The sequence below is a fragment of the Salmo salar genome, chromosome ssa16 (genome assembly GCF_905237065.1).
Source record: "Salmo salar chromosome ssa16, Ssal_v3.1, whole genome shotgun sequence".
NCBI lineage: Eukaryota > Metazoa > Chordata > Actinopteri > Salmoniformes > Salmonidae > Salmo > Salmo salar.
Window position 1 is genome coordinate 27,036,067 of NC_059457.1, and position 24,886 is coordinate 27,060,952.

Genomic DNA, 24,886 nt, shown 5'->3' on the forward strand with positions numbered 1-24,886 from the left:
TTCTGGTGTTGTAAAAATGCGGGCCTGGAACAGAGAATGTGTGTTCCTTCCCAAAACTTTTGTCGTCTTTTTCATTTTCCCCATAGGCTAGTTCTGTGTTGTTTTATGTACGTGTCCCTTGTTGTTTCTTCCATGTGGTTTCTTTGTCTTTCAGCCTCTTATCTCTTTGTTTCTTCCCTTGCTCTCCTTCTATTTTCTCTCCTATTTTCTCTCTTGACTTCCTGCTATCTCTCCCCCTCAATCACACCCTCACTCAATCTCTCTCTCCCCCTCCTTCCCTCGCTCTCACTCCCTATCTCCGTATCTCCTTCTCCCTTCCTCTCTCTATCTCTCTCTCATTCTCAGCACTCCCAACCACTGATTATTTATCAAGGTTTTCAAGGTTTGCCCTTTCCTGTTATTTAGTGGAGAATATTATGCACAGCCTGCCTCCATACAATCAGGATTAGCATGTGCTTATTTACTGTAGACTGTGTGTTTGTGTGTCGGTGTGTGTGCTGTGATAGTAGCCCCCTATCAGGGATATTGATCAGTTGTTTCTGAATTAAAGAGAAGCATGTTCATAATACCTGTCTCTTTATCAAGATCAGCTCGACCACTGACTGCCTTCCCACACACACACCCAAAGCCCAGCCCGCAGATACTTTGCCGCACTCTTTCTGAACACAGCCTAAAAGAAATCTGGAAGTTCAATAGTTAATGTCTTCCCTTGCTGTTTTTCCTTTTCCTCACTCTCTTGCTCGCTCCCTCCCTCTATCTCTTTTCCTCTCTCTCCATTCCCCTTGCTCTCACCCCTCTCTCCTTCATTCTGCACTCCCCCTCTCTCTCTCTTGCTGATGGACTCTTCTTTTTATTTCACACTCCACCATGCCCCTTTTTTGTTCTCTTTTTCCCTCTCCTTCTTTCCTCTAGCCCTCCCTTCCCCTTCTCCCTCTTTCACTGCATGTTCTTTCAGCCCTCCCCCTCTTTATCTCTCTTCCCCATCCCCACCCCCTCTAGAGCACTCCTCCCTCCCTCCTCTTTTCTTTTCTTTCTTTCATTCTTTCTTTTTCTCTTTCTTTTACCACATCCTTTCTTATGCTTTTGCTCTCCCCGTCTCTCCTTTCCCTTCTTCCTCCTTTTTTGCTGCATTCTGTTCTTCCCTCCCCCTCCCCCATCTCTCTTTCCTCTCTCTCTTTTTCTTTCTGTCTCTGTCTCCCTCACCCCACCGTCCTCCCTCCTCTCTGCCTCACTCCCCCTCCCTCTCCCTCTTTCTTCCTTATTCTCTCTCCCCCACGTCTGTCTCACTCCCTCCCTCTCTTTCCTGACTGCTTTTCTCTCCTTTCTTTCTCCTTCTCTTTCTTTTGTCACTCATTTTTCTACTGAATCTCAGACATTGTACACTTCAAACTGTCTCGCGTTTAATTAATTAAATGTAATAAATAAAGACAGAAATATACATGTTCTCTGGAAAGTTAAAATGTTAGCATATCTTATTTGACAGTTAGCCACTGACAGAGACACATCCACCTATACTGTGTGCATGTGTGTGAATGTGTGTGTCTGTGTATGTACGTGAACTACCGATTAGATGTTATAATTGTTTGTGTGTTTGATTAGGCTTGCTAAAGGAAATGCAAAGTATGAGTGTGATAAAGAGAAGATAGGCTTGGGTTTCTGTGTGCCTTAAAGACAAACGTCTGTTGAAGGGTCATGCTGAATTGTGTGTGAGAAAGAGAGATAAAATGTGTGCGCTGTATGTGCGTGTGTTTGTCGGTGTGTCTGTGTGAGTGAAAGAGAGAGAGAGAGAGACTAGGAAGAGAAAGAAAAAGGAGAGGGGGAGAGAGATAAAGAGAAGTGAGCTCTGGGAGGGAGGGAGGGAGGGAGGGAGGGAGGGAGGGAGGGAGGGAGGGAGGGAGGGAGAAAGAAAGAAATGGTGTGTGTGTGTGTGGGGGGGGGGCAGGCAGGCACAGTCAGTTCTGATAACAGCAACAGTAGGAGGAGGATGAGTCGTGGGACCGCCCCACTCTCCCACAGATATAAATAGGAGCCGGATTTTTTTTACTCCACTCAGTTCTCCTGAAGGATGAGATCCCTGAAACACCTCAAACATCACACCAGGAACAATGTGGTGAGTTGTTAGCCTAAACTGAGACCGTGATTACAATACTAGTTCAGTGGGGTTGTTGTATGTTGATTTAAAGGTGGTTACACTGTCTCTCTCTAAGTCAAAGGAGATTACTTTTCTACATTTATACAGTACTGCAGCAAGAACATATTTTACAGCTAAGAGTAGACCACCAGACTAGACTACTAACTATTCTCTCCTCTCTGTCTCTGTCACACCTCTGCTAAGCTGTATTCATATTGTTCTGATTGTTTGATATTGTGTCTTAAACCTTCTTTCACATACAACTTCAAATGTAGAAGTATAGACTTGCAATTACTATCTTGCCTTTCTGTTTCTCTGTCATTTGTCTTTTTGTCTTTCATTTTGCCTGCCTTTCATTTTGTCGTGCTTTTCTCCTTCCTTCCCCCTCTCTACCTCCCCTCCTTTCTCTCACTCACTCACCACTCACTCTGTCTCTCTGTCTCTCTCACTCCTCCCACACCCCTCCCTCTCCTTTTCCTTTCTCTCCCTCTCCCCATCTCTCTCACATGCTCACTCAATCTCTCCCTTCCCCTCCCCCCCTTTCTTTATCTTTCAGCCTCTGCATCTCATTTCGCTCCCTCTCCCTCCACTCCTCCCCTGCCCACATCTCGCTTTCTCTTTCTTTTCCTCCCTTTCCTACTTTCTCTCTCTCTCTCTCTCACACACACACACACACACACACACACACACACACACACACACACACACACACACACACACACACACACACACACACACACACACACACACACACACACAGAAAGAGAGATACACACCTCACTCTCTGTGTTCCTCTCACAAACACAAAGTCTGTCTCTGTCTGACTACTTTAAAAGGAGTAATTATAAATTATGTGGTTACCAGGGCATCCAGGTCTACCCCCCCACTCTTCCCTCTTTCCCTCCTTTCTCTTCCTCCTTTTTTTCTGTCTCCATCCCCTCTCTGTCTCTTTCCTCAGTATTGTATTATGAAAGATAGCAGCTCATAATCTGTTGTAGTGTATGTCCTAGACCAGGGGTACTCAACTCTTACCTTACGAAGTCCGGAGCCTTCTGGTTTTCTATTTTACCTGATAATTAATTGCACCCACCTGGTGTCCTAGATCTAAATCAGATCCTGATTAGAGGGGAACAATGAAAAAATGCAGTGGAACTGGCTACGAGTTCCAGAGTTGAGTTTGAGGGTCCTAGACTAAGGTGTATAAAGAGGCTAGGGTCTATCTCATGTATTTTCCCATCATTACACCAGGTTTGAAGGGAATTACCTGAAGGTATTGGGGTACACTAGGGACCTGTCATTTATTATGGAGCTGGAGCTTGGTTGTGCCAGCATTTAGCCTTCTTCTAGTTCCACTCTGTTTTGCCTTTTCAATCATCTAGAGGGCAAACACAATCATTTGTAGACCATAATGCTGCTTTTTGGTGTATACCATAACAATACTCTTATGTATAAGTATTGCATACTTAATCAGTTGTCCTCTCAATCATATTTCTGTCATGGTTATAACTGAGTATGTCATGTACCACCTTGTAACGGAAGCCCTGTGGCAGTGGAGGTGAACTGTGAGAGGAGACCATGTGTTTGGTGTTAGCCTACTATTAGCAGTGCAAGGCAGACGGCTAGGCTTGCTCCTCATGAATGGGACTGATAGATAGCCCCAACCTCCAGCCCAGTGATGATGAACCCAGTATGGTCAGCCTGGCCAGGGCCACTCTGGACTCCACAGGAAGCTCTGTGGACAGGCCACGGAAGTCCACTTCCTGGTTAGGCCTGCATCCCATTTGTGTTCCTTATGATTTTAAAGGCTGTCAAGGAAGGAAACGGGGCTCGAGTACCGATCTGCCTTATCTCCTCCATCTAATGTTCTCTGCTGGATTCAGAGCAAAGAAGCAAGACGTTGTCAGAATGCAGCTGACTGTCTTTAGCAGGCTGTAGGGAGTTGCATAAAAAACAAATGTGTCAGACCACTTCAGGGATCTTATGAACTATCAATCATTATTCCCACCACACACACCTACCATTGATTTCTTAGGAATACGTATCACTTAGAGAGATCTGACAGTCAGTCCTTGTACTTAAGCAATATGTGACTTATACAATGGCAGTATATTATAAAGCAATCTCACAATGTTGAATACATGTCTTTGTGTGGTGTGGTCTGCTGCTGTGTGCTGACCTGATCAGTATTGTGTGTGTGTTCTCTGTTAGGAGGAGGAGAGTGGCCGTCTGGTGCGGTGCTACCCCAAGGTGGTGGAGGGCCAGGTGGATGCAGGAACACAGACAGAACCCGTGGTGGTGCTGTCACTGGCCCAGGCTGCTGTCCTGGGCCTTATCTCCCAGAATGAGATATTTGGAGCCACCATCGCTCCCAATGGCTTCTACATGGGCGAGCACAGGGACTATGGCAGGACCCCTCCTACTCCAGAGGGCATGGAGTATGAGTACGCTGACCAGCTGATTGGGGCCAACGGGGACTACCTGGCTGAGCCTGTAGGGGAGTCGGAGCCCCACAGCAGTGAGAGGAGGCGCCCCGGACCCAGAGGGAGGACCAGGAGACCCAGGAGTGAAGGAGGAGCGCCAGGGGAGCCCCCTCACAGAGTCCCCAACATACAGACTCAGGTCAAAGGGGAGCGGGGAGAGTCTGACACCCCTCCGTCCTGCATCCACATGGTGAAGAGCCGTAGCAGCCCAGGCAAGACAGATGAGCCAGCCACTCACAGAGGGCCTCTGAAGGAGGAGCAGAGCTGTGGTAACTGTGCTGTGTGTGTGAGAGAGACGTCCAGTCAGACCCAGACAGACGCACGGCCAGAGCAGGGGCCAGAGGAGAGGAGGGAGGGAGGAGGAGAGGGACAAGAAGGGGAGGTAGCTGAGGAGGAAGAAGGAGTGTTGAACCTCAAGACTGGAGGAGACAGGGGAGACAGTCCCAGTCCCGTCATGAACCGCTACTTTGAGTCCAGCGAGGTGGCCTATGAGTCTGCTGACATGGCCGTGGGGGACTATGACGAGAGCAGCCAGGGCATGTTGTGGGCTGCAGACGCTGAGGGGATAGCCAGGCGCATGCAGATCGACCGGCTGGACGTCAACGTCCAGATAGATGAGTCCTACTGCGTGGATGTGGGAGAGGGCCTGAAGAGATGGAAGTGCCGCATGTGTGAGAAGTCTTATACCTCCAAGTACAACCTGGTCACCCACATCCTGGGCCACAACGGCATTAAGCCCCATGAGTGCCTGCACTGCGGAAAGCTGTTCAAGCAGCCCAGCCACCTCCAGACCCACCTGCTCACCCACCAGGGCACCCGGCCACACAAGTGCACCGTGTGTAAGAAGGCCTTCACCCAGACCAGCCACCTGAAGAGGCACATGCTGCAGCACTCGGACGTCAAGCCCTACAGCTGCCGCTTCTGTGGCCGAGGCTTCGCCTACCCCAGCGAGCTCCGGTCCCACGAGAACAAACACGAAAACGGCCACTGCCATGTGTGTTCCCAGTGCGCCATGGAGTTCCCCACCCACGCCTACCTGAAGCGCCACCAGACCAGTCACCAGGGCCCCACCACCTACCAGTGCACTGAGTGCAACAAGTCCTTTGCCTACCGCAGCCAGCTGCAGAACCACCTCATGAAGCACCAGAACGTAAGGCCCTACGTCTGCCCAGAGTGTGGAATGGAGTTTGTCCAGATCCATCACCTCAAGCAGCATTCCCTCACTCACAAGGTACTGACACCACAGGCCCTCGCCGACCAGGTACTAAACCCCCACTGACTTGATTTTCCATATATTACATTATTCTGTACCAACCCCTGTTCTAACTCCAGCTCAGAGTATCAGAGTAGTCCAGGCTCTCACAGGGTCACCCAGGGGTCACACCAGCTCTAGAAGGTCATCAAGATCTCCGCTTCTAATGAATCACACATTTCTTGATTGATGCGATAAACCCTGAGAAAAGATCCATAGCATGCTGCTCACTGAACAACACTCTCTGAGCTGTTTCTATGAATTCCCAGTAACTTGAATTAATTAACAGGCAGAGACAGACAGGGTTAGGTGAACTCAGAGATATATCAAAATACTTAATGGTAGATCATTCCTATTGCCTGAAGCAGTTGCAGTGTAAACATAACCTTCAAAATGCTTGGTTTGCTGTGTTTGGTCTGACCTACTCCAGCATGTGCTTTGTGCTGTGAGTTGTCATACAAACACATACCACCCTTCATGCCTGATGCTACAGTCTATGCTTTGATCCACAGGAGGTTGGTGGCACCTTAATTGGGGAGGACGGGCCCGTGGTAATGGCTGGAGTGGAATAAGTGGAATGGTATCAAACACAAGGTTTGATGCCATTCCATTAGCTTCGTTCCAGCCATTATTATGAGCCGTCCTCCCCTCAGCAGCCTCCACTGCTCCGATCTCTACACTGATTCATCCTAGGCCTAGAGCCTCAGTCAGAGAAATTGTAGTGTCACATTAACAGAGTATTTACTTAAATTTTGGCTTACACATATTGTCACAAACAATTTCATTTATTTTTAGCGTTCATCAGAATGTAGGTGTATCCAAACATTCATGTTAATGTTTTAACATGCTTTTCAATACTAATCATGCACCTCTCCATATTGTGAGAGTATCACAAGCTTAGAGAGCCAACACTTGGTGGTGCTAACGTGTATGTATCAAGTTGCAGCCATTATGCAAGGATTTCACATCTACCCTACGGCAGTTACACCTCTTGACCTATAATGTCTGTGTGTTTTTGTGTGAAAGCTTGATCGTCTGATAAATGACTATAACAACCACCAATCTTAGTGTTAATTTCAACGTGTAACTTGCTGTTCAAACCGTAACTTGCTGTTTATCAACAATAAAACCAACTTTATTCAACCAAATGAATTAAAGAGCCAATCCTCTTTATTTTCCCAGAGTATGAAGGAATTCAAATGTGATGTGTGTGCCCGGGAGTTCACCCTCTCTGCTAACCTCAAGAGGCACATGCTGATCCATGCCAGCATCAGGCCCTTCCAGTGTCACGTCTGCTTCAAGACCTTCGTCCAGAAACAGACCCTCAAAACACACATGATCGTCCACCTGCCTGTCAAGCCTTTCAAATGCAAGGTAAGAAGAGTAGGTCTCTATAGACAGCATGGGTCTGAGTTCCACTGTTTCCAGAGTGTTGAGATTGAGTGTTGTTCTCTTGTGTTCCAGGTGTGTGGCAAATCTTTCAACAGAATGTACAACCTCCTGGGCCACATGCACCTCCACGCTGGCAGCAAGCCCTTCAAGTGTCCTTACTGCTCCAGCAAGTTCAACCTGAAGGGCAATCTGAGCCGACACATGAAGGTCAAACACGGCATCCTGGATGCTTCACCAGACGGACAAGGTGACTAACATTATTCATTGATACTATCCTTCAGTTATGTACCTTGTTAGTTAGGATTTGATCTTGAATTAGCTAATTCAGTTATGTACCTTGTTAGTTATGATTTGATCTTGAATTAGCTAATTCAGTTATGTACCTTGTTAGTTATGATTTGATCTTGAATGAGCTAATTCAGTTATGCACCTTGTTAGTTAGGATTTGATCTTGAATTAGCTAATTCAGTTATGCACCTTGTTAGTTATGATTTGATCTTGAATTAGCTAATTCAGATATGTACCTTGTTAGTTAGGATTTGATCTTGAATTAGCTAATTCAGTTATGTACCTTGTTAGTTAGGATTTGATCTTGAATTAGCTAATTCAGTTATGTACCTTGTTAGTTAGGATTTGATCTTGAATTAGCTAATTCAGTTATGTACCTTGTTAGTTATGATTTGATCTTGAATTAGCTAATTCAGTTATGTACCTTGTTAGTTATGATTTGATCTTGAATGAGCTAATTCAGTTATGTGATTTTTGTTTCTTGGTACAGAATGTTTATGTCTCAGATACACTAGAAATTTCATTGGGCTCCGTGTTTCATTGTGTTTTTAGTCAGTCTGCCCTTAATGTACTTTAACTCAGCATGTATGTAATCTACTGACAAGTGTTTTGGTGCTTCTCTGCCGCTCCCCTCCCTCTGTGTTTCGCAAATATAGAATTGCTTGGACTAGACATGCCTGTCTCTATCGATAGAGAGGGATAGGGAGGCAGGGGAGGACTGTACTGTCCTCTGTGTGTGTGTGTGTGGGTGTGTGTGGTTGTGTGGACAGGATGGGCTTGTGTGTGTGTGTGTGTGTGTGTGTGTGTGTGTGTGTGTGTGTGTGTGTGTGTGTGTGTGTGTGTGGACAGGATGGGCTTGTATGTTTGTGTGTGTGTGTGTGTGTGTGTGTGTGTGTGTGTGTGTGTGTGTGTGTGTGTGTGTGTGTGTGTGTGTGTGTGTGGACAGGATGGGCTCATGTGTGTTTCTGTGTGTTTCCTTCCTCAGAAGCCCCCCCTGACATAGAGAACCAGGAGGACTATGATGAAGACAACTTTGAATTCAGCGAACGAGAGAACCTGGCCAGTAACAACACACCAGGCATCGCTAAACTGTCTGAAATTGAGTATTATAGCAGCTACGCCAAGGGTGCAGGGCGCTACAAAACTGCATGAATGATTAAAAGACCCCATATTGAGTAGAAATGTAAACTAATAAAGGAAGTTAGTGCCACTAGCAGCTGACAGCAATGTGATGAGCTTTTACTCACTGTAAAGGCATGATTTAAAGTGGTGGAGTCTGCCCATTCGTATACACTGGAATCTGCTCTCTCGCTCTGGCATTCATTGGGAGTGAGAGACAGGTAATTTGGGATTGTAGATTTCTCATCGGTCTGTTTGTTTTGTGCTGAAATGTGACTTCAGCTCTAGCTGCCACAACATTGTGATTGATAAATATAGTGTTCACAGGAAAAAGGGGTCATATCTGAAAATAAACCATCATCTAAACCTCTGGGAGAGACATACTCAACATACATCCCCAGAGGTGGCCTAACTCTGTAAGCACACTTTGTAGGGAAACACCCATACAGTACAGACGTGGCTCAGTTGGTAGAGTACGGTACTTGCAACACCAGGATTATGGGATCAATTCCCACGGGGGACCAGTACGAAAATGTAATCACTCACTACTGTAAGTTGCTCACTACTGTAAATCGCTCTGGACAAGAGTGTCTGCTAAATTACTAAAATGTGATAGTAAAATGCACTTACTCATTCAGAGCCATCCCCCAGTAAGTCTGTGTGGGTAAATTAGAATACAGCTGAGTATTATTGCTTTTATTAACATAAACAACGATGCATACAAGCCAGTCAAGTAAATGTGTCCTCTGTTCATGTCACTTACCAAAGCTGATACCGTTCAAGCAGTTCTCATGATGGTTAGCCAACCAACTTTTATTTTTATTTACTTCTGTTTTACATTTATACTGTGAGTAGTTTCAACTACAGTTCTAGGTTTAGATAACATAGGATGTTCATTTCATATTCTGTCGTATTTGAAATATGCAGAAAGAATCATTCGGCCAGTGTCATTCAGACTCGAGTTGGCTGGTTCTGCGCATGTCATCACTTCATGGACCCATGTTACCAGCTTGATTTGAAGTTTCTGCATTGGCAGACATTTTTGTTATTGATCCCGAGTTAAATAATTGTATTGATGCAGCCCACATCTTTAAGTGAGTTAAAAGCAAAATAAAATATGTTCAAATTGCCCTTCTGATGTAGCCACCATGTGCCAAAGAATCTGACCAATGTTGGGCCACATTGCCAAACCCTACAGCTGAGGACAATAGCAGTCTAGTGGCACCCACTCTCTGCTTTGTAGAGCTGGGACATTCGATTTCACATCCCCCAATAGCAGACTTCATGCAATTACTTTTTAGGCTTCATGCTCCCCCCAGTAGATTTTTCCAAACGATTACCACTGAGAAGACACTAGCACAGTTTTCTTTTTAGGATCCTTCACAATTCATGCCCCATGCAAGCCTTCATGGAACTGACTGCAACATTTCTCAAACGCAAACACAGCCCCTGCATACTCATTGTGGTTTTGATGGGTGAATCGCAACAGGATCTGTCCTAAAAAACTTTAGACAGAAATAAAGTGCCCTTGTGTCTCCAGGACTGTGCCATCCATCATGCTACACACTGGTCTAAAGTGATGAACGACAACCTCCCAACATGTGACAGGACCACGGACCGAGCAGAAAATGACTTGGGAAATTCCCTATATCGTTTCCCCCTGTGCTTCGCTTTAAAACAACCTGCAAACTAGGTATATATGCAAGGTTTATTTTGAATTGTACACATTTGCAGCTAAAAGCTGAATTGCTGCATACATAGGCCTATATAAATTGAGAGATGTAGTATACAATATTGCAGTTACGCAGTCTCAAAGTAAGGCATAGGGCTGTTGTAGTACCTGCCAGTCTGAGTAGGGGGAAGGTTCAGTTTGTGACTATTGGGTAGATTTGCCACGGACATGGTCTCTTGTCTGAAGCAGCCATTTGTTGTAACACCATTATGGTATCCATACACAATGTTGATAGTGCGCTTAATATACAAAATGCTCATTTTTGTGGGGGAAAAAACAAATGTCTCGTGATGAAACAAATGGAAAAAAACATCTGGAACTTGAATGGCTTTCTGTGTTACACATTGGTGTGGAAATATGCTGTTGATAGAAATTTAAAAATGTGTTCCAGACAATACTGTAAAATAATAAATTTATTTTAAAACTTTAAATCAGTGTGCACCTTTTATCTTATAAGATTAAAATGGAGGCAGAATACAAGCATAAGATCCAACAAGGAAGATTTATTAGCAAATATTCTTGACATGGCCTTCAAGTTTCTTCCAAGGTATAATACAGTACTTCACATAAAAATATAACCTCGGAGACATGGGAAAGAAGGAGTGCTAGATGGAACAACAGAGCTCTGAATAGAAGAAGGACCTAATCTGGTACACTGAATAATGCTCTACAGATGACTTCTTCCTTCAGACAATACACATGTGGCTATCTTGACCTAAATTAAAAATAAGATACAAAAACAGAATGACATTTGTCATTTGCAGGCTAGCTGTACTCTAAATTTAAATCCTTCATTTGCCCAGGGCTTTGTCCAGGTTGTTCTTGATGGCATCCAGGAAATCCTCAGTGTTGACGTAGTGTACATTCAGCTTGCATCTGCAATCACAGATCAGAACACAAGTTACTCAGTCCTCATAGTCAGGACCCTGTCCCGGTCCCTGAGAATCATACAAACTTCCTATAGGGGAATATGACTCCCCCCATGATTATAATACAATCCATGCATTAATAAACATGTTAGATCAAGAATTTGGTCAACACAATAGTAAGGAGCTCACTTGGAAAGTCCGTGAATGCAACCGGCGAGGTCCTTAGTCATAACACCACTCTCAACGGTCTCCACACATACCTTCTCCAGAGTCAGGGCGAACCTGCAGGTCAAATACACAAGATTCAGTAATGGGCACAACAATTGGCTTGTGAATATAAAAACACTTTGCCATTTGCCTGGCAAACACTAATGGAATAGCAGTACACCATTATATAGTTAGTGATAATATTAGTTTAAAAAAAATGACAAGCTGCATTCATTTCTTACTTGATCAGGTCAGGGTTCCCATCAAGTTTACCCCGATGCTCAAGCCCTCTGGTCCAGGCAAAGATGCTGGCAATGGGGTTGGTGCTGGTTGGGTTTCCCTAAAGGTGGATACAGAAGGGGTAAAGTTAGGTTACAGTTTACCAATGGAAATACAGATACTTTACAGATTATGTAAAAGCATGGACAACATGACTCCAATAATCCCATGTTGATGGATCATTTCTTTCACCCTATGACGTCATTCTGGCAGCATATTGTCCACCACAAGATGGCACTATTCATACATAAATCAAACAGACATTCAAATAGAGCCACTAATTTGACTGTTGTACACACCACGGAACATGATTTATGTTTCTCTAAATATGAATCTAGGGCTGTAATGGAAGTTAGAATGAGTCTAACCTTCTGGTGCTCGCGGTAGTGTCTGGTCACTGTGCCGTGGGCTGCCTCAGCCTCAATGGTCTTACCATCTGGACATACCAGCACTGACGTCATCAGACCCAGAGAGCCGAAACCTATGGAGCCCAAACAGTATGACCGTCGCCCATAGTCTGTTATAGGACTCTCTTAATCCAATCTCTACTGTACTCAACATTTGGATCATCATCTCTATTCCATTTGAAATTAAACGGAGGTGTTCCTAATCCCTCACCCTGAGCCAGGATGTCAGACTGTACGTCCCCATCGTAGTTCTTGCAGGCCCACACGAAGGCACCATCGGACTTCAGCACCTGGGCAACCATGTCATCAATGAGCCTGTGCTCATACCAGATCTTCAGCTTGTCAAACTCTGGCTTGTAGTTCCTATGGACACAAAACACATGGTAGTGTGAGAGCACTGCATTAAACATTCTAACCTGGGTAGTTTAGGTCCTGGATGCTGAAGCAGCATTCCAGCTGGGTGTATAACAAACAATATACCCCTTGGTATGGCACAAAACTACTTGTTTACTGTTATATTTATGTTGGCAACCAGTTTATAATAGCAGTAAGGCACCTTGGGGTTTTGTGTTATATGGTCAATATACCACAGCTAAGGGCTGTATCCAGGCAATCTGCTTCACGTTGTGGCTAAGAACAGCCCTAAGGCGTATATTTAAGCAATAAAACCCGAGGGGGTGTGGTATATAGCCAATATACCACAGCTAAGGGATGTTCTTTCGCACGACGCAACGCGGAGTGCTTGGATACAGCCCTTAGCCACGGTATATAGAGTACCACAGTATGAGTCATAATACCCATAAAACCTAGAGGTCAAACAGGGAAATGGTTCCAATGGTCTTTCCACCATTCATTTTTCCCCATAGGGAATTTTAGAAACACTTAAAATAAGGGCTGGGTGTCGTGTAGGCTTACCCTGGCGTGATGTTTGATAACCATGTCAATCTAGGACAATGTGACTTTTCAATATAGTCGCCTGCATTTCCACCCCCCCCAAATGAAATGCTAATTAGCTGCTAATGTGGCTATCATAAAGAACTACAAATTCCATGACGATTTGGACGAGACCGCCGAATCGAGACAAAAGTAAGAATCTCTAGATTAGCTAACATTATATAGTTAAATGTAGTAATTCTGTGAACTGTTGTGCAAGTTTTAAATTGACACAAAACCCATGAGCAAAGGTGTCAGCTAAAGATGACATGCAGGAGCTCGCAGGGATTTGTAGTTTTGCATGACGTCTACTGATGCCAATTAGCATTTTAGAATCTGAGTAAATAGAGCATTATAACACCTCCACTGTGGGGCTCTATAGCACATAGCCCCGAGGTGCCTTATTGCTATTATAAACTGGTCACCAACATAAGTAGAGCAGTAAAAACAAATGTTAGGTCATACCCGTGGTATACAGTCTGATATACCACTGCTTTTAGCCAATCAGCATTCAGAGCTCGAACCACCCAGTTTATAATGGCCAATATGCTAGAAACCCAATATTAGACTTCAGTTAATAAAGTGTGCATGGCTGAGGTACTGGTATTTCACTGCCCAATTGTTTTATATACACAGGTCTGGAATGCTGTTTCAACCAATCATTCTCCAGGACCACTGCCCAATACATGTTGAGTCTAATGAGATCATAAAAAGCAACAAATACTAACGCCTGGTAGATTTCCTCAAAGATGTCCTTGAATCTGCCATCATAAGCTTTGAGAATGGTGTTCTTGGTGCTCAGATAGAGGGGCCACTTCTTGCCAATGGCGTACTGGAAGCAGCTATGTGCAAAGCCTGAAATAGACTGATGGAATAGAAAGTGTACAAAGGGCTCCACTAACGTAGTGTGCAGGTCATATGAGCAGCAGTAGAAGGTTGTTAACCTCTTTTATCTCTTAACCCTCAACTAGCCCCCAATTCTCACTTCCATTTCCACTAGACAAGTTGAAAGTCTGCCACATGACCTCTGACGGCATAAAATCAAACAGAATCCTGCTTGTGATGGTAAACAAACAGTTAAGGCATGTTTACAGGAGGCCAACTCACTCTATTCACTACTGCTATAATTTCATGAATGGAGAAATCTGTGGCAAAATAAAGTCTGACAAATTTTTATCTAGTTGGCAAAACAAACCACAGTGCTGAACTCACCTCATCTGTGTTGTACATGCCCATTCCACAGCCACCTCCGGGGAACTTGTAGACCTCCCACTCCTGGCCTTTGCTCCCATCAGTAGGAGAGAAGACCATCTTGAATGTGCCTGGTTGGCTGACAACAAAGTCTGTTGCTCTGTACTGTAAAACAATGGATCGGTTACAAATAACATAATGAAGATAAAAAAATATTAAAATATCTCCAATTTAGAAGGAACTGACCTGGTCACCAAAGGCATGTCTGCCAATGGTGATGGGCTGTGTCCAACCTGGAACAAGCCTGGGAATGTTCTTGCAGATGATTGGCTCACGGAAGACTGTGCCACCCAGGATGTTCCTGATGGTTCCGTTGGGGCTCTTCCACATCTTTTTCAGTTTGAACTCTGATGGTAAACCACAGTTCTCACAAAACAGCAACATTTAAAACACCAACCATAGGTTCCTATTGTCGGTTTAACTACAAAAATAGTGCAATGTGTGATTGCTTTCTAAGCCAAGTGACCCTTAAAGGGAGCATTTGGAGAGGGAATTAAACATTTATAGCAAAACTATAAAAACACTGCTTATATGCTATTCAAACACCTTCTACTCGTTGTTCGTCAGGAGTGATGGTGGCACATTTAACAGCAACATGGTACTTCTGGGTGGCGATTGCAGAGTCGATGGTGACCTGGTCGTCAGTCTGGTCACGGTATGGCAGACCCAGGTCGTAGTACTTCAGCTCCACATCCACATTGGAGAGGATGAGCTGGAAAAGCAGAACATAGTGACAGAGGAATAAGAACCCATTCTTTCTTTACATTGTCAACTGCTCTACAGGATTTCAGACAGTGTTTATGTCAGTGAACTTAGAATGGACGTGCTTTAGTCAATGGACGCACCCCAGTCCAAGCACATAAGGGTCGAAATTCCAGGCTGTATCACAACCAGACGTAATTGGGAGTCCCACAGGACACAGCACAATTGGCCCAGTGTCGTCCAGTCTAGACAGTCATCGTAAATAAGAATTTGTTCTTAACTGACTTGCCTAGTTAAAGGTTAAATAAAAAAACAGTAAGACGTCAAGTCAATATTTACAAGAACAATCTTTAAAAATACTATGACTTAATGCAATATAGATCGCACCATATCTATTGACAGATGTAATAACCGAATCCTCATTCATGTGTAGTGTGAACCCATATTGTTTTACGTGGGGGACAAAACACATTTAACATCGTTTGTCAGAAAAATAGTAATGTTTTTTAATCCTATGAATCTCCATGTTCAGACTGAGCCAACGCACCATCTGCTCTCTCCAGAGGCGAGTAGCCAGTGGGTGACACACCTTACAAAAAACCCTCCTCCCACATCATACAGACAATCTCCCTGCACTCAGGTACATACACACTCATTCACTCTGAATCTATGCATCAGTCAGTTGTGTGAAAATAGACTAGGTCAGAGCAGGCCTTCCCTGGGGCTGACAGGCCACTGTCGTCCCCCTCCCCTCCTCCAAGTTCAGCACCTTCTCTTTGATGAACTCCCAGATGATCCTGGTCATCTCATCTCCATCCATCTCCACCACAGGCTGGGACACCTTGATGCGCTTGTCCCCATCTGGCCAAAATAAAAATAAACAGTGCATTAAATGGAAACTGCCTGTCATCACAATTCTGACCTACACACATTAGTAAGAAGCACGTTAGCCAACGTTGGCGTGTTTTAAGTACAAAAACTGCTGAGCAACCAGTCACTGATTATAGCTTATTACCACATACAATTATATATAAAAATAATACAGCGGTTTGACTGCAACATGGCCCCCGAAGAACTATGAGAACCAATACTACATACTGGAATATTTTCTTTGACATGGTCTCTATGAATAGCCTCTACAGCGTCTAAAGGTCTCGGGAATTGTTCCCTGAATAGGCTCATGCCGTTTGTGAGGGTTCAAGAAACAGTTGGTTCTAAATTAGGGGAGTCATGTGATCAAAGTCACCTCATCCTACAAAGAGACTGCACTGTCATTTACACTTCATGGTTTCATCTCTCCATGGACTGTAACATATTCAGCTTTCTTCATGCCCATACATACAGAATATTGACAGCAAGACATTTATATTTTCATTCATCTGTAGCTGCCATGCATCTTGCCCTTTGATTCACCCAGACTAGTAGTCCAATTATCTAGTAAAACAAGTCTCTGCTCCCACACTGCTCTGCCCTTTAGTGGCCCTGGGAGAAGGCAGGCCCTCACCCACTCTCCCAGCTAGACCATGCAGTGGAGACAGAGTGGAAGTGCAGGGAATCAAGTGACTTTCTAACGTTCCTGCCAAGGCTATGCTTCCACTGCTCCCCATGACGTCCAAGAATAGTGTTTATACTTAAGGAGAAACAAAATGGCGGTATCCAGCAGAATGATGAAATAACACCATCACGTGGATCTATGCTGTATGACAACCTTTATACCAAGTATACACACGAACATGAGACCTTTACTGCAACTATGCACCTGTCAAAACAACCTACTCACAACTCAGTTGGACATTAACAAACCCTGGCAGCAAAAGAGATTGAGTAAAACAAGGCCCATATAGACTAACCTTGCCCGCAAGCAAAGATCTGGGTATATACACTGACTGCTTCGCCTATTCCTTTCTCCCGCAAGCCTGTTAGCTTCATCCATTGAGAGACAATAGTTTACTTTGCGTGAAGAGCCACCACAATAGCCAAGGATTAGGCTATCCTTTATAATACTGTAGTGAACATGGAGCAGAACTCAGAAGATGTGTTTTGAGCACAAGTTTGCCAGGTGTGAAAAGCATACAGACACCGGGTGAAGCCTGAATGAGACAGATTTACCACCCATCTGTGTCTTGCTGCAATGCATAATGGGTAGAGATAGATATATATATATAAAAATAAGCCGGCTGGCTAAAACCGTCACTTTTACTGAAACGTTGATTAATGTGCACTGTCCCTGTAAAAATAAAAAATAAACTCACTCATTTTTTAAAGCTGATGATTTTGGCTGAATTACAGAACACCCTAAATCTGTCTGCAAAAGCAGTATAGATCAGATTCACTGCAGACGTCAGTCTGTAGGGGGATGGGTGAACGGTGATTATGTAACACTGATTATATGCAGTTTCTAACAACAAAGTGGAATCTGTAGTGACAGCTGAACCTTTTGAAGGTCAACACACCTTTGCTATGCATATTCTGCTAGTTAAAATCTGTTACGATTATGTTTATGGTCATTTTAAAACATAGGGCCTACATTTTAGTAATCTGCTCATAACTGCACTTGGCTACTCTTCAAGACGCATTCAATTAGCAAATGAAGTAGTGATTGATTCGAAGGGATTGTGTATGGTACAAAAAGATGACCAAAACATGTGGCACTACAAAAATTTCTATGACTCCATTTTCTGTATTATTTATATCACTCAACTTTTAAACTAACGTCTTATATCAAATAAAACAAAAATAGATCATTAAATTTGATCTACATGTCAATTGAATCAATACAAATCAGACCAATGATCTGTATTGCATGACCAGGCAAAAAAGCATTGGTCCTAAGACATGAGGTAAAATAATGTCACACCAAAATACAACGACCCGAAAAAAATACCCCATATTTTGAAAACGTTTTCCATCCATGATCAGTGTTTAAATTATGATTATTTTTTAACATCTGTCCTTACTACCACAACAAGGTTGTGTGACTGGATAGATAGTTTCAAGGCTTTGGTCCTGTTAAAGCGACACACTATCTAGAGCCCATCAATTTGATTGAATCCTCACATAACCCTATACAAAGAAATCAGTGACTTCTGCAATCAGGTGAAAAATCAGGATCATAATTCAGAGACAGCTGACTGTAGAATGTGCAGACAGGGGAAGACAAACTGCCCTTCAATTGACCTGCTACTTTATACAGTGCTTCAAAGTCAAATAGAGGGGGCAGGGCATTATAGGCCTTATAGCTATCTAACAAAACAGCTAGCCTAAATACCATACTTTGGACTTTCTAATTTGAAAGTTAATCTGGAAGGTTATATAGGAGGACAAAGAGGGTCAGATTTATTTTTCCAGTGCGTGTAAAACTGCTTCCTAGATCGACTCCACAGTTCAGACATGATTTTGTTATGCTGCTGCAAAAAATAGGATTTGATGGCCATTGAACACTTGTGGCAGCCATTGCAGAGTGTCCCACTATAGGCTGACCTTGTGTAAAGTTTCTTAGCAAAAAAAGTAGCTAGCGCTCAAACAATGGAGGTGTTAACTTTTGAAAACTGGAAACAATTGTATCAATGCATATTCAATATTTCTAATTGCTTGACACTTCTACAGCGTGTTTACACAGTTCACATGCATGATTGGCATGGGCAGGTGGCTTGGGGTCTTCGTTTCAATTGGTTTGGTTGCGTGGCGAATAGTCACATTTTAGATTCAAATATTTAGAGTATTTTTAACTCATCTTGAGATAGGCTGATTTATTTAACAGTATGTACATTCACTCTACTTTTTAGGCCAAAGCAAATGTGATTTATTTTTATGGCCAATAAAGAGTGACGCAGACAAAGACATTTCCCTCGACCCTCTTGTCTTCCCCCTCGCTAGCGGTTTCTAGGGAAGGCAGCTGACTTTGCGAGGAGAGTTCATTTTGTGACTAACTAACGTTACCTAGTTCCATTCACCGAGCAAATGTGGGACTCTGCATTAATGGGATAATTTAGCGAACTGACGAATATTTCATTATGGTAGCAACAGTTACTTCACCAACAAACAATCCAAAACGGGCCAAATGTGGCGCAAGATGCAGCCTAGCTAAAAGTAACGGCGAGGAAGCTAGACTACTAACTAAGCCACCAATGCGATTGCAACCGGGTCTGGTCTACTTAGTTCATACATACGAACCAGAAAAAATGAATAAGAAGTCTCGCTTCCTCTTCCGTCTATGGCTAGCTTCCATACAGTGACTAGGCCAACGTTATTTGACGGGGGTTGTGCGATAGGCATTATACATTCACTTTCTGTATGATTTTGTAAAATATCATGTAACCATGTTAAAGGTCGGACATTTTGCTCAAAACTCACAGTTCCTCTGTTGCAAACTCTGGCAGGTTGTAGCTGGCGCGAGTACCGCGGGGTTTTTGGAGAAAGTGGCCGCCGACCTAGACAGAGAGCTGAGGACCTTCAAGTATCCAGCCATGGCTTGCCCAAATTACTAGCAGCTGATATCCGACAAACTCCGAGCAAAGAAGGGTCGAAATGAAATGCCGCGCACTGCGATAGACGTAGCACCTCCCCACTCTACACGCTGGACGCTACGTCAAAAGTCATAGAGGAGGGAGGGACTTCTAATTGACCATCCCCAATCAGAAGAGTGTTTATCAGTTTCATTTTAGTACTGCTGTCTAGACTCCAGATAAGGGCCAGTTCATTTTCGTTCATGGAGATGTATGGTACGGGATATGGTACTCCCTGTATATAGCCGCATTCTTGTGGTCTTTATTCCACCTGTGTTATCATTTTAAAAATGTCTTATTTTTAACATCATTGGGAAAGAGCTCGTAAGTACGCATTTCACGGTAAAGTTTACACCTGTTGTATTCGGCGCATGTGACAAATACAATTTGATTTGATGTTAGAAGCCTGGACCGTCATACAGGCAGAATGTTACATGCTGCCATGCATAGATCGAATAGATTCTAGATTATAGAGTGAATAGCCATGCAGCCATGTATAGATGTAATAGATTATAAAGTGAATAGATGAGTATGTCTTTATGTAGGTATAATTGATTCTCAGCAGTAAGAGCAAAGGCACTATGCTGGTAGTCCAAATTCAGTGTAGGTTATATATGCTATGGGTTGATAGGCCCAGATGGGTGGTGTATGGACTGGTTTATGAAGCAGAAACAATCCTCTCTCATTCCATATCCTCAGTCATCGCAGTGAAGGGCCCTAATTTTAGCTGGGGTGGGTTACCATACTGGGAGAAAGAATGGGTAGTGTGTAGTCATGTGGGAGTCAAAGCTTACAGCATATTAAAGTCCCCTCAGCTCAGAGCAGCCAGGTCACCTCCCAAGGAAGAGGGAGCATTAAAGGACAAAAACACTGCATCACTTTGAAACTCAGAAGGCCACAAATGTATCAATTTTCCGAATAAATGGGCTTGTGGTTGGTTATCCTCTAGATACCTGGACAAGATGTTTGCATTCATTTTCACTATTACAGTGATCTAGATGAAAGGCCAGTCAGAGGAGAGTCAGTGCTATGACATAATGTGATGACTTGGGTGAGCACCCAACCTTTGGACCCTTGGAATGTAAACAGTTTTGGAATACAGTTGGAATGCAGTTCAACCAATGACAGTTCAAATAGTCTAACAGATGAAGAATCACCCAACAAAAGGCCCTACGGTACAAAGGTCAGGTACATATCTTTAGGGCACCTTCTGTTCTGGATGGCACACATAGTAGTCTCTCGTCTCGTGACAGATTGCCAGCGCATGCAAGATTCGGGTCTTGCTTCAGAGATGACACAATGTCCAGTTTACCCACATCTCTCTAGTACACCCTAGTGAAATGTAAAAACATTTCAAATGATCTAAATCTAGCATAACATACTGTATCACAATACAAACCAGTAAGAGAGAAAAAATCATGACATTCTACACTTATAGGATAAGTTTCTCCATGTGAAAGAGGTTATTTTTAACTAGGTAAGTGAGTTTAGAACAAATGCTTTTTTACAATGACGGCCAGGAACAGTGGGTTAACTGCCTTGTTCAGGGGCAGAACGACAGATTTTTACCTTGTCAGCTTGGGGATTCGATCTAGCAATCTTTTTGTGTAGATGTCACCCAATAGGCAATATATAAGTAATCACATTGCATACATGTGGCCCAAGAAAGATGTTATCTCCTAAGTGTGGTTTTTATACAGTTGTAGGTCTTTGAAAAATCCTCTGACAATTTGTTCTATCAGCCCCACCCGCTGGAATAAAATATGAATGCATTTGTAGAACCTGAGTGGGCCTAGAGCAACCTCTGCTGGATGAATATTGTAGATGAAATGATAGGCAACCCATACAATTAATTTATACCAATATGATTCCGCTGTTCGATTGGAGATATTATGGCGGCTGGCTAGCTGGATGGCTTTGTCATGTTAGCTAACAGAAGATGTATTGTGTTGAAACAAGGGTTATCTGCGAGGATGGCGGAAATAGGGCTCCGGAGTGTTGCAGTGGTCTTAGGCACTGCATCTCAGTGCAAAAGGCATCACTGCAGTCCCTGGCTCGAATCCAGGCTATACATCCGGTCGTGACTGGGAGTCCCATAAGGTGGTGTGCAATTGGCCCAGCGTCGTCCAGGTTTGGCCGGGTAAGGCCGTAATAAGAATTTGTTCATAACTGACTTGCCGAGTTAAAAACATTAAGAGGAGGAAATGGAGACATGGTCAATTTTCATGTATGTTGTCAGAAATGTATGATAATTGTCTTTGGAGACCGGCGGTTATGAAGAGAGAGAAGCAGCCCGGAAAGATGGAGACCCCGTTTCTTGGTCGGAAGCGGAGATGGGAAAGCAAGGAAGAAGGAGAGGAGCTGAGTGCAAAGGGAAACAGTGTGTCAAGGAAGATTCCGCTTAGTACAAACAGTGCAAAGTGTGCTCCGATAGCTTAGAAAGTGAAGTTGATGAGTGAGGTGGCAGGTGTGGTGAAGATCCCTGAGTCTTTTCCCAATGGTTATGACAACAATGATTCTGGCCCAGTAGGAGTGACATTCTTGGAGAAAGGGGATCGCTGCCTTTTGGCTGACAAAGTCATGTTAGGATATGTCAGGTATCCTGTTAGCGCTTTTGTGCCGAAACCACTACGGTGTTTCAGGTGCCATGCTTATGGTCATGTTATAGCAGTGTGTAGGAGGGATATTCCTAGATGTGAGGAGTGTGCAGGAGTGCATGGGACAGAGGAATGTATTGTTTGGGTGAACAAGTTGTGCGTGTCAACTGTAAGGGTGCTGATATTACTGGGGATCAGAAGTGTCTGGTGTGAAATAGGCAGGTTGAGGTGGCCAGTGCCAGAGAAGTACAGGTGTCGTATGCTGAGGCAGTGAAGAATGTAGAGGATGATGGATCAAGGTTGAGGGATCCTGAGAAGTTTGATGTGGGTGTGTCTTTGCCATGCAATCACAACAAACAAATGCAGTAGTGAGTACAGCGAGGTAGTGAGTACAGCTAGCTTTGCTATGGCGAGAACAAAGTTTTGAAGTTGAGGACTTCTTCCCTCCTGACTGACTCACCATCTCAAGATGGTCAGTTCTATGTGTAGGCTAAAGTTTGCGCTGACTTTGTGTTTAGCCAAGCTGACCGCAGCTATCTAGCATAGCTTGGTGATGGCTGAAGCTGGCTATCCAATCTAGCTGATATTTCTCTGTCAAATCAGTTATGGCAAGATAGCTTAAAGAGTAATATGAGAAGAATGAAATTGCTATAGATATTCTAAACAAAGTGTTTTGACAACTTTCAAGTATAAGTTCCATGTAGAATAAACCATCCTTCACATAATATAGTAGAAGCAGTGTTCTGCTAATATAAAAATGTGCAAATATTACACCCGTCTTTCATCTTTTATTGTCATTCACAGCCAATAGAGATAGTGTACCTATCAACTTTTTGTCTGGTGGTGCTGGGGCTACCTTGCCGCCTCCAGACGGGCCACCTTACCAAACATGTCAGTCGTCATACCTTCCTGTATGGTGTCATATACCACCCCCCCACCCTTGATACTACCATTTGATTCAATAGTAACAAGTTATGCTAAAAAGTTATAGATGTCTTGTATAATTTTATTGCTGAGTGCAAGGGCTCGCTCCATTGAGACATCAGCATCAAGCCCGTCTGTCAGTCTGGACTCTATCACATCTTGCAAGTCTCCCAAATGTAGGTATCTGTGAAGACATACACACATACGTAGTTGCTGTTCTATTACCAATTGCAGTTAGAGTAGGTGATATCTGACACACAAACAGATACTATGTCGAAGTTAGAACAGGTCAGACTAAACCTACCTTATTCTGTTCTTCCCATCAACAACCATTGGTGAGAAGACAAGACAAGAGGTGAGGCTGGAGGGGAGGCCTTTGCCAGAGCCTCATTGATGGGCATAGCAGCGTAGCTCAGCTCAGATACTGGTCGGTCACACACAAACACACACACATAGAGCACTGATTACATTATCAATGTCTATTATGATTAGCCTGGTGGAATCAACCAGATCGATGTGTTCACCTTTATTTCACTTCAGATATCATAAAATGTGAAGTCCAATAGAATGGTGAACACAGCGATCAGGCGGGTTCCACCAGGCTAGGTTATGCCCTGGACATTATATGCATTTAAGTAGACATTAAGCAAAAAATTATGTCAGATACATAACCAGCAGTCTATGGTCTAGTTACCGGTATACTTACCACCACTGGGGACCAACGAACTCCAACCACCTATTCTGCACGGCAGGGTCCTTCAGCAGTGCATGCAAACTATAGTTGGCTGTGCATCCTGTTAGAAGCATGCATTGTCGAACCAGAGCCGGAGGCATGGTCAATACGTATTGGACTTTTCAGTCTCAAACGGCAGATGAAACATGAAGGGAAGCGAAGTGGGCAGAGGGGTGATTTCCACATGAAGCTTGGCAAAATGGGGCATGAATTGTTGCCATAATTGTAATCCAAACCCAACCTACAATTGACTCGTTGTGACACACTCAGGTTACTAACTCTTTTCTAAACAAGACTGAATTTATGACAAAGATTATCTTATTTACACTTTGTAGCCAATTTTGAAACTAGCATAAATGTTTCTTACTGACTCCTATCAATGCCACATATGAGGTTTTCAAAGGGATTTTTTTTTTTTTTAGAGAATCATTCTTTAACCCTTGGCCTACAATGTTTGCGCCACCATGGAAATCGAATTAACATAATACAAAAAAATCCATAAAATCTCCAAAATCGTTCTTCTCACAAAAATGTTTGTAGCATCAGAACGGTTTGGCCTACAAACTATTATAACCACTATTGAAAGCGGAGACTCTCACAGGTATGATTGTGTTGCTCTAGGATGCCCATAAGCCTCAGAAGACACATCTGAAGATCCCCGGTACCAGTTAAAACATTTTTATGGAACTATATATGAGTTTAGTGCCATTGTAAATACGAATTTGTTCTTAACTGACTTGCATAGTTAAATAAAGGTTAAATAAAAAAAGGTTAGGGTAACCTAACATTGAAGGCTTAAAAGAAATGCCTGAAACTAGATCCCCCTACATACTGGTTTTGACGTGAAGAAAAAAAAGTGTCTGAGGAGGTTCTCTTCTGCACTGTTCAACCAATCCAGTAAATGTGGAGGAGGAGTTCATATGGAGTGTCGCCTTGTTAACGTCCAAAGCGCAAGTCACGTCACATGCTCTCTTTCCATTTGCCCTGAAAACCCTAACTTCTGGTTGAGACTAGGTTTAAGTAAGGGTTATGGTTAGGCTAAGGGTAGGGCCTAAGGTTAGGGTTTGATTTTAGGGTAGGGACAT

General features: G+C 43.5%; 2 protein-coding genes and 1 long non-coding RNA gene across 4 annotated transcripts in view; 2 read left to right on the forward strand and 1 right to left on the reverse strand.

The window, feature by feature from the left end:
* The first annotated feature begins 1,982 nt into the window (after positions 1-1,982).
* On the forward strand, positions 1,983-10,825 carry LOC106573484 (zinc finger protein 710). Of its 2 annotated transcripts, none has more exons than XM_014148570.2 (5): positions 1,983-2,110; positions 4,340-5,872; positions 7,046-7,237; positions 7,328-7,502; positions 8,529-10,825. In XM_014148570.2, exons 1-5 carry the CDS (start codon positions 2,066-2,068, stop codon positions 8,693-8,695), a joined length of 2,112 nt encoding a protein of 703 aa, XP_014004045.1. In that variant the 5' UTR covers positions 1,983-2,065; the 3' UTR covers positions 8,696-10,825. The 2 variants fall into 2 exon arrangements, with proteins under 2 accessions (XP_014004045.1, XP_014004046.1); XM_014148571.2 differs by having other exon boundaries at positions 4,340-5,842.
* A 52-nt stretch (positions 10,826-10,877) lies between these two features.
* On the reverse strand, positions 10,878-19,548 carry idh2 (isocitrate dehydrogenase (NADP(+)) 2). Its single transcript, NM_001139724.1, has 11 exons — positions 19,396-19,548; positions 15,812-15,903; positions 14,887-15,052; positions 14,527-14,687; positions 14,302-14,445; positions 13,818-13,954; positions 12,368-12,519; positions 12,118-12,230; positions 11,713-11,810; positions 11,453-11,545; positions 10,878-11,270 (listed from the first exon to the last, which is right to left on the reverse strand). Exons 1-11 carry the CDS (start codon positions 19,508-19,510, stop codon positions 11,186-11,188), a joined length of 1,356 nt encoding a protein of 451 aa, NP_001133196.1. The 5' UTR covers positions 19,511-19,548; the 3' UTR covers positions 10,878-11,185.
* A 181-nt stretch (positions 19,549-19,729) lies between these two features.
* Positions 19,730-24,886, forward strand: part of LOC106573486 (uncharacterized) — a 30,058-nt gene continuing 24,901 nt past the window's right edge. The window contains exon 1 of the long non-coding RNA XR_001321356.2: positions 19,730-19,871. This is a non-coding gene — a long non-coding RNA (uncharacterized lncRNA). The remainder of the gene's footprint in view (positions 19,872-24,886) is intronic.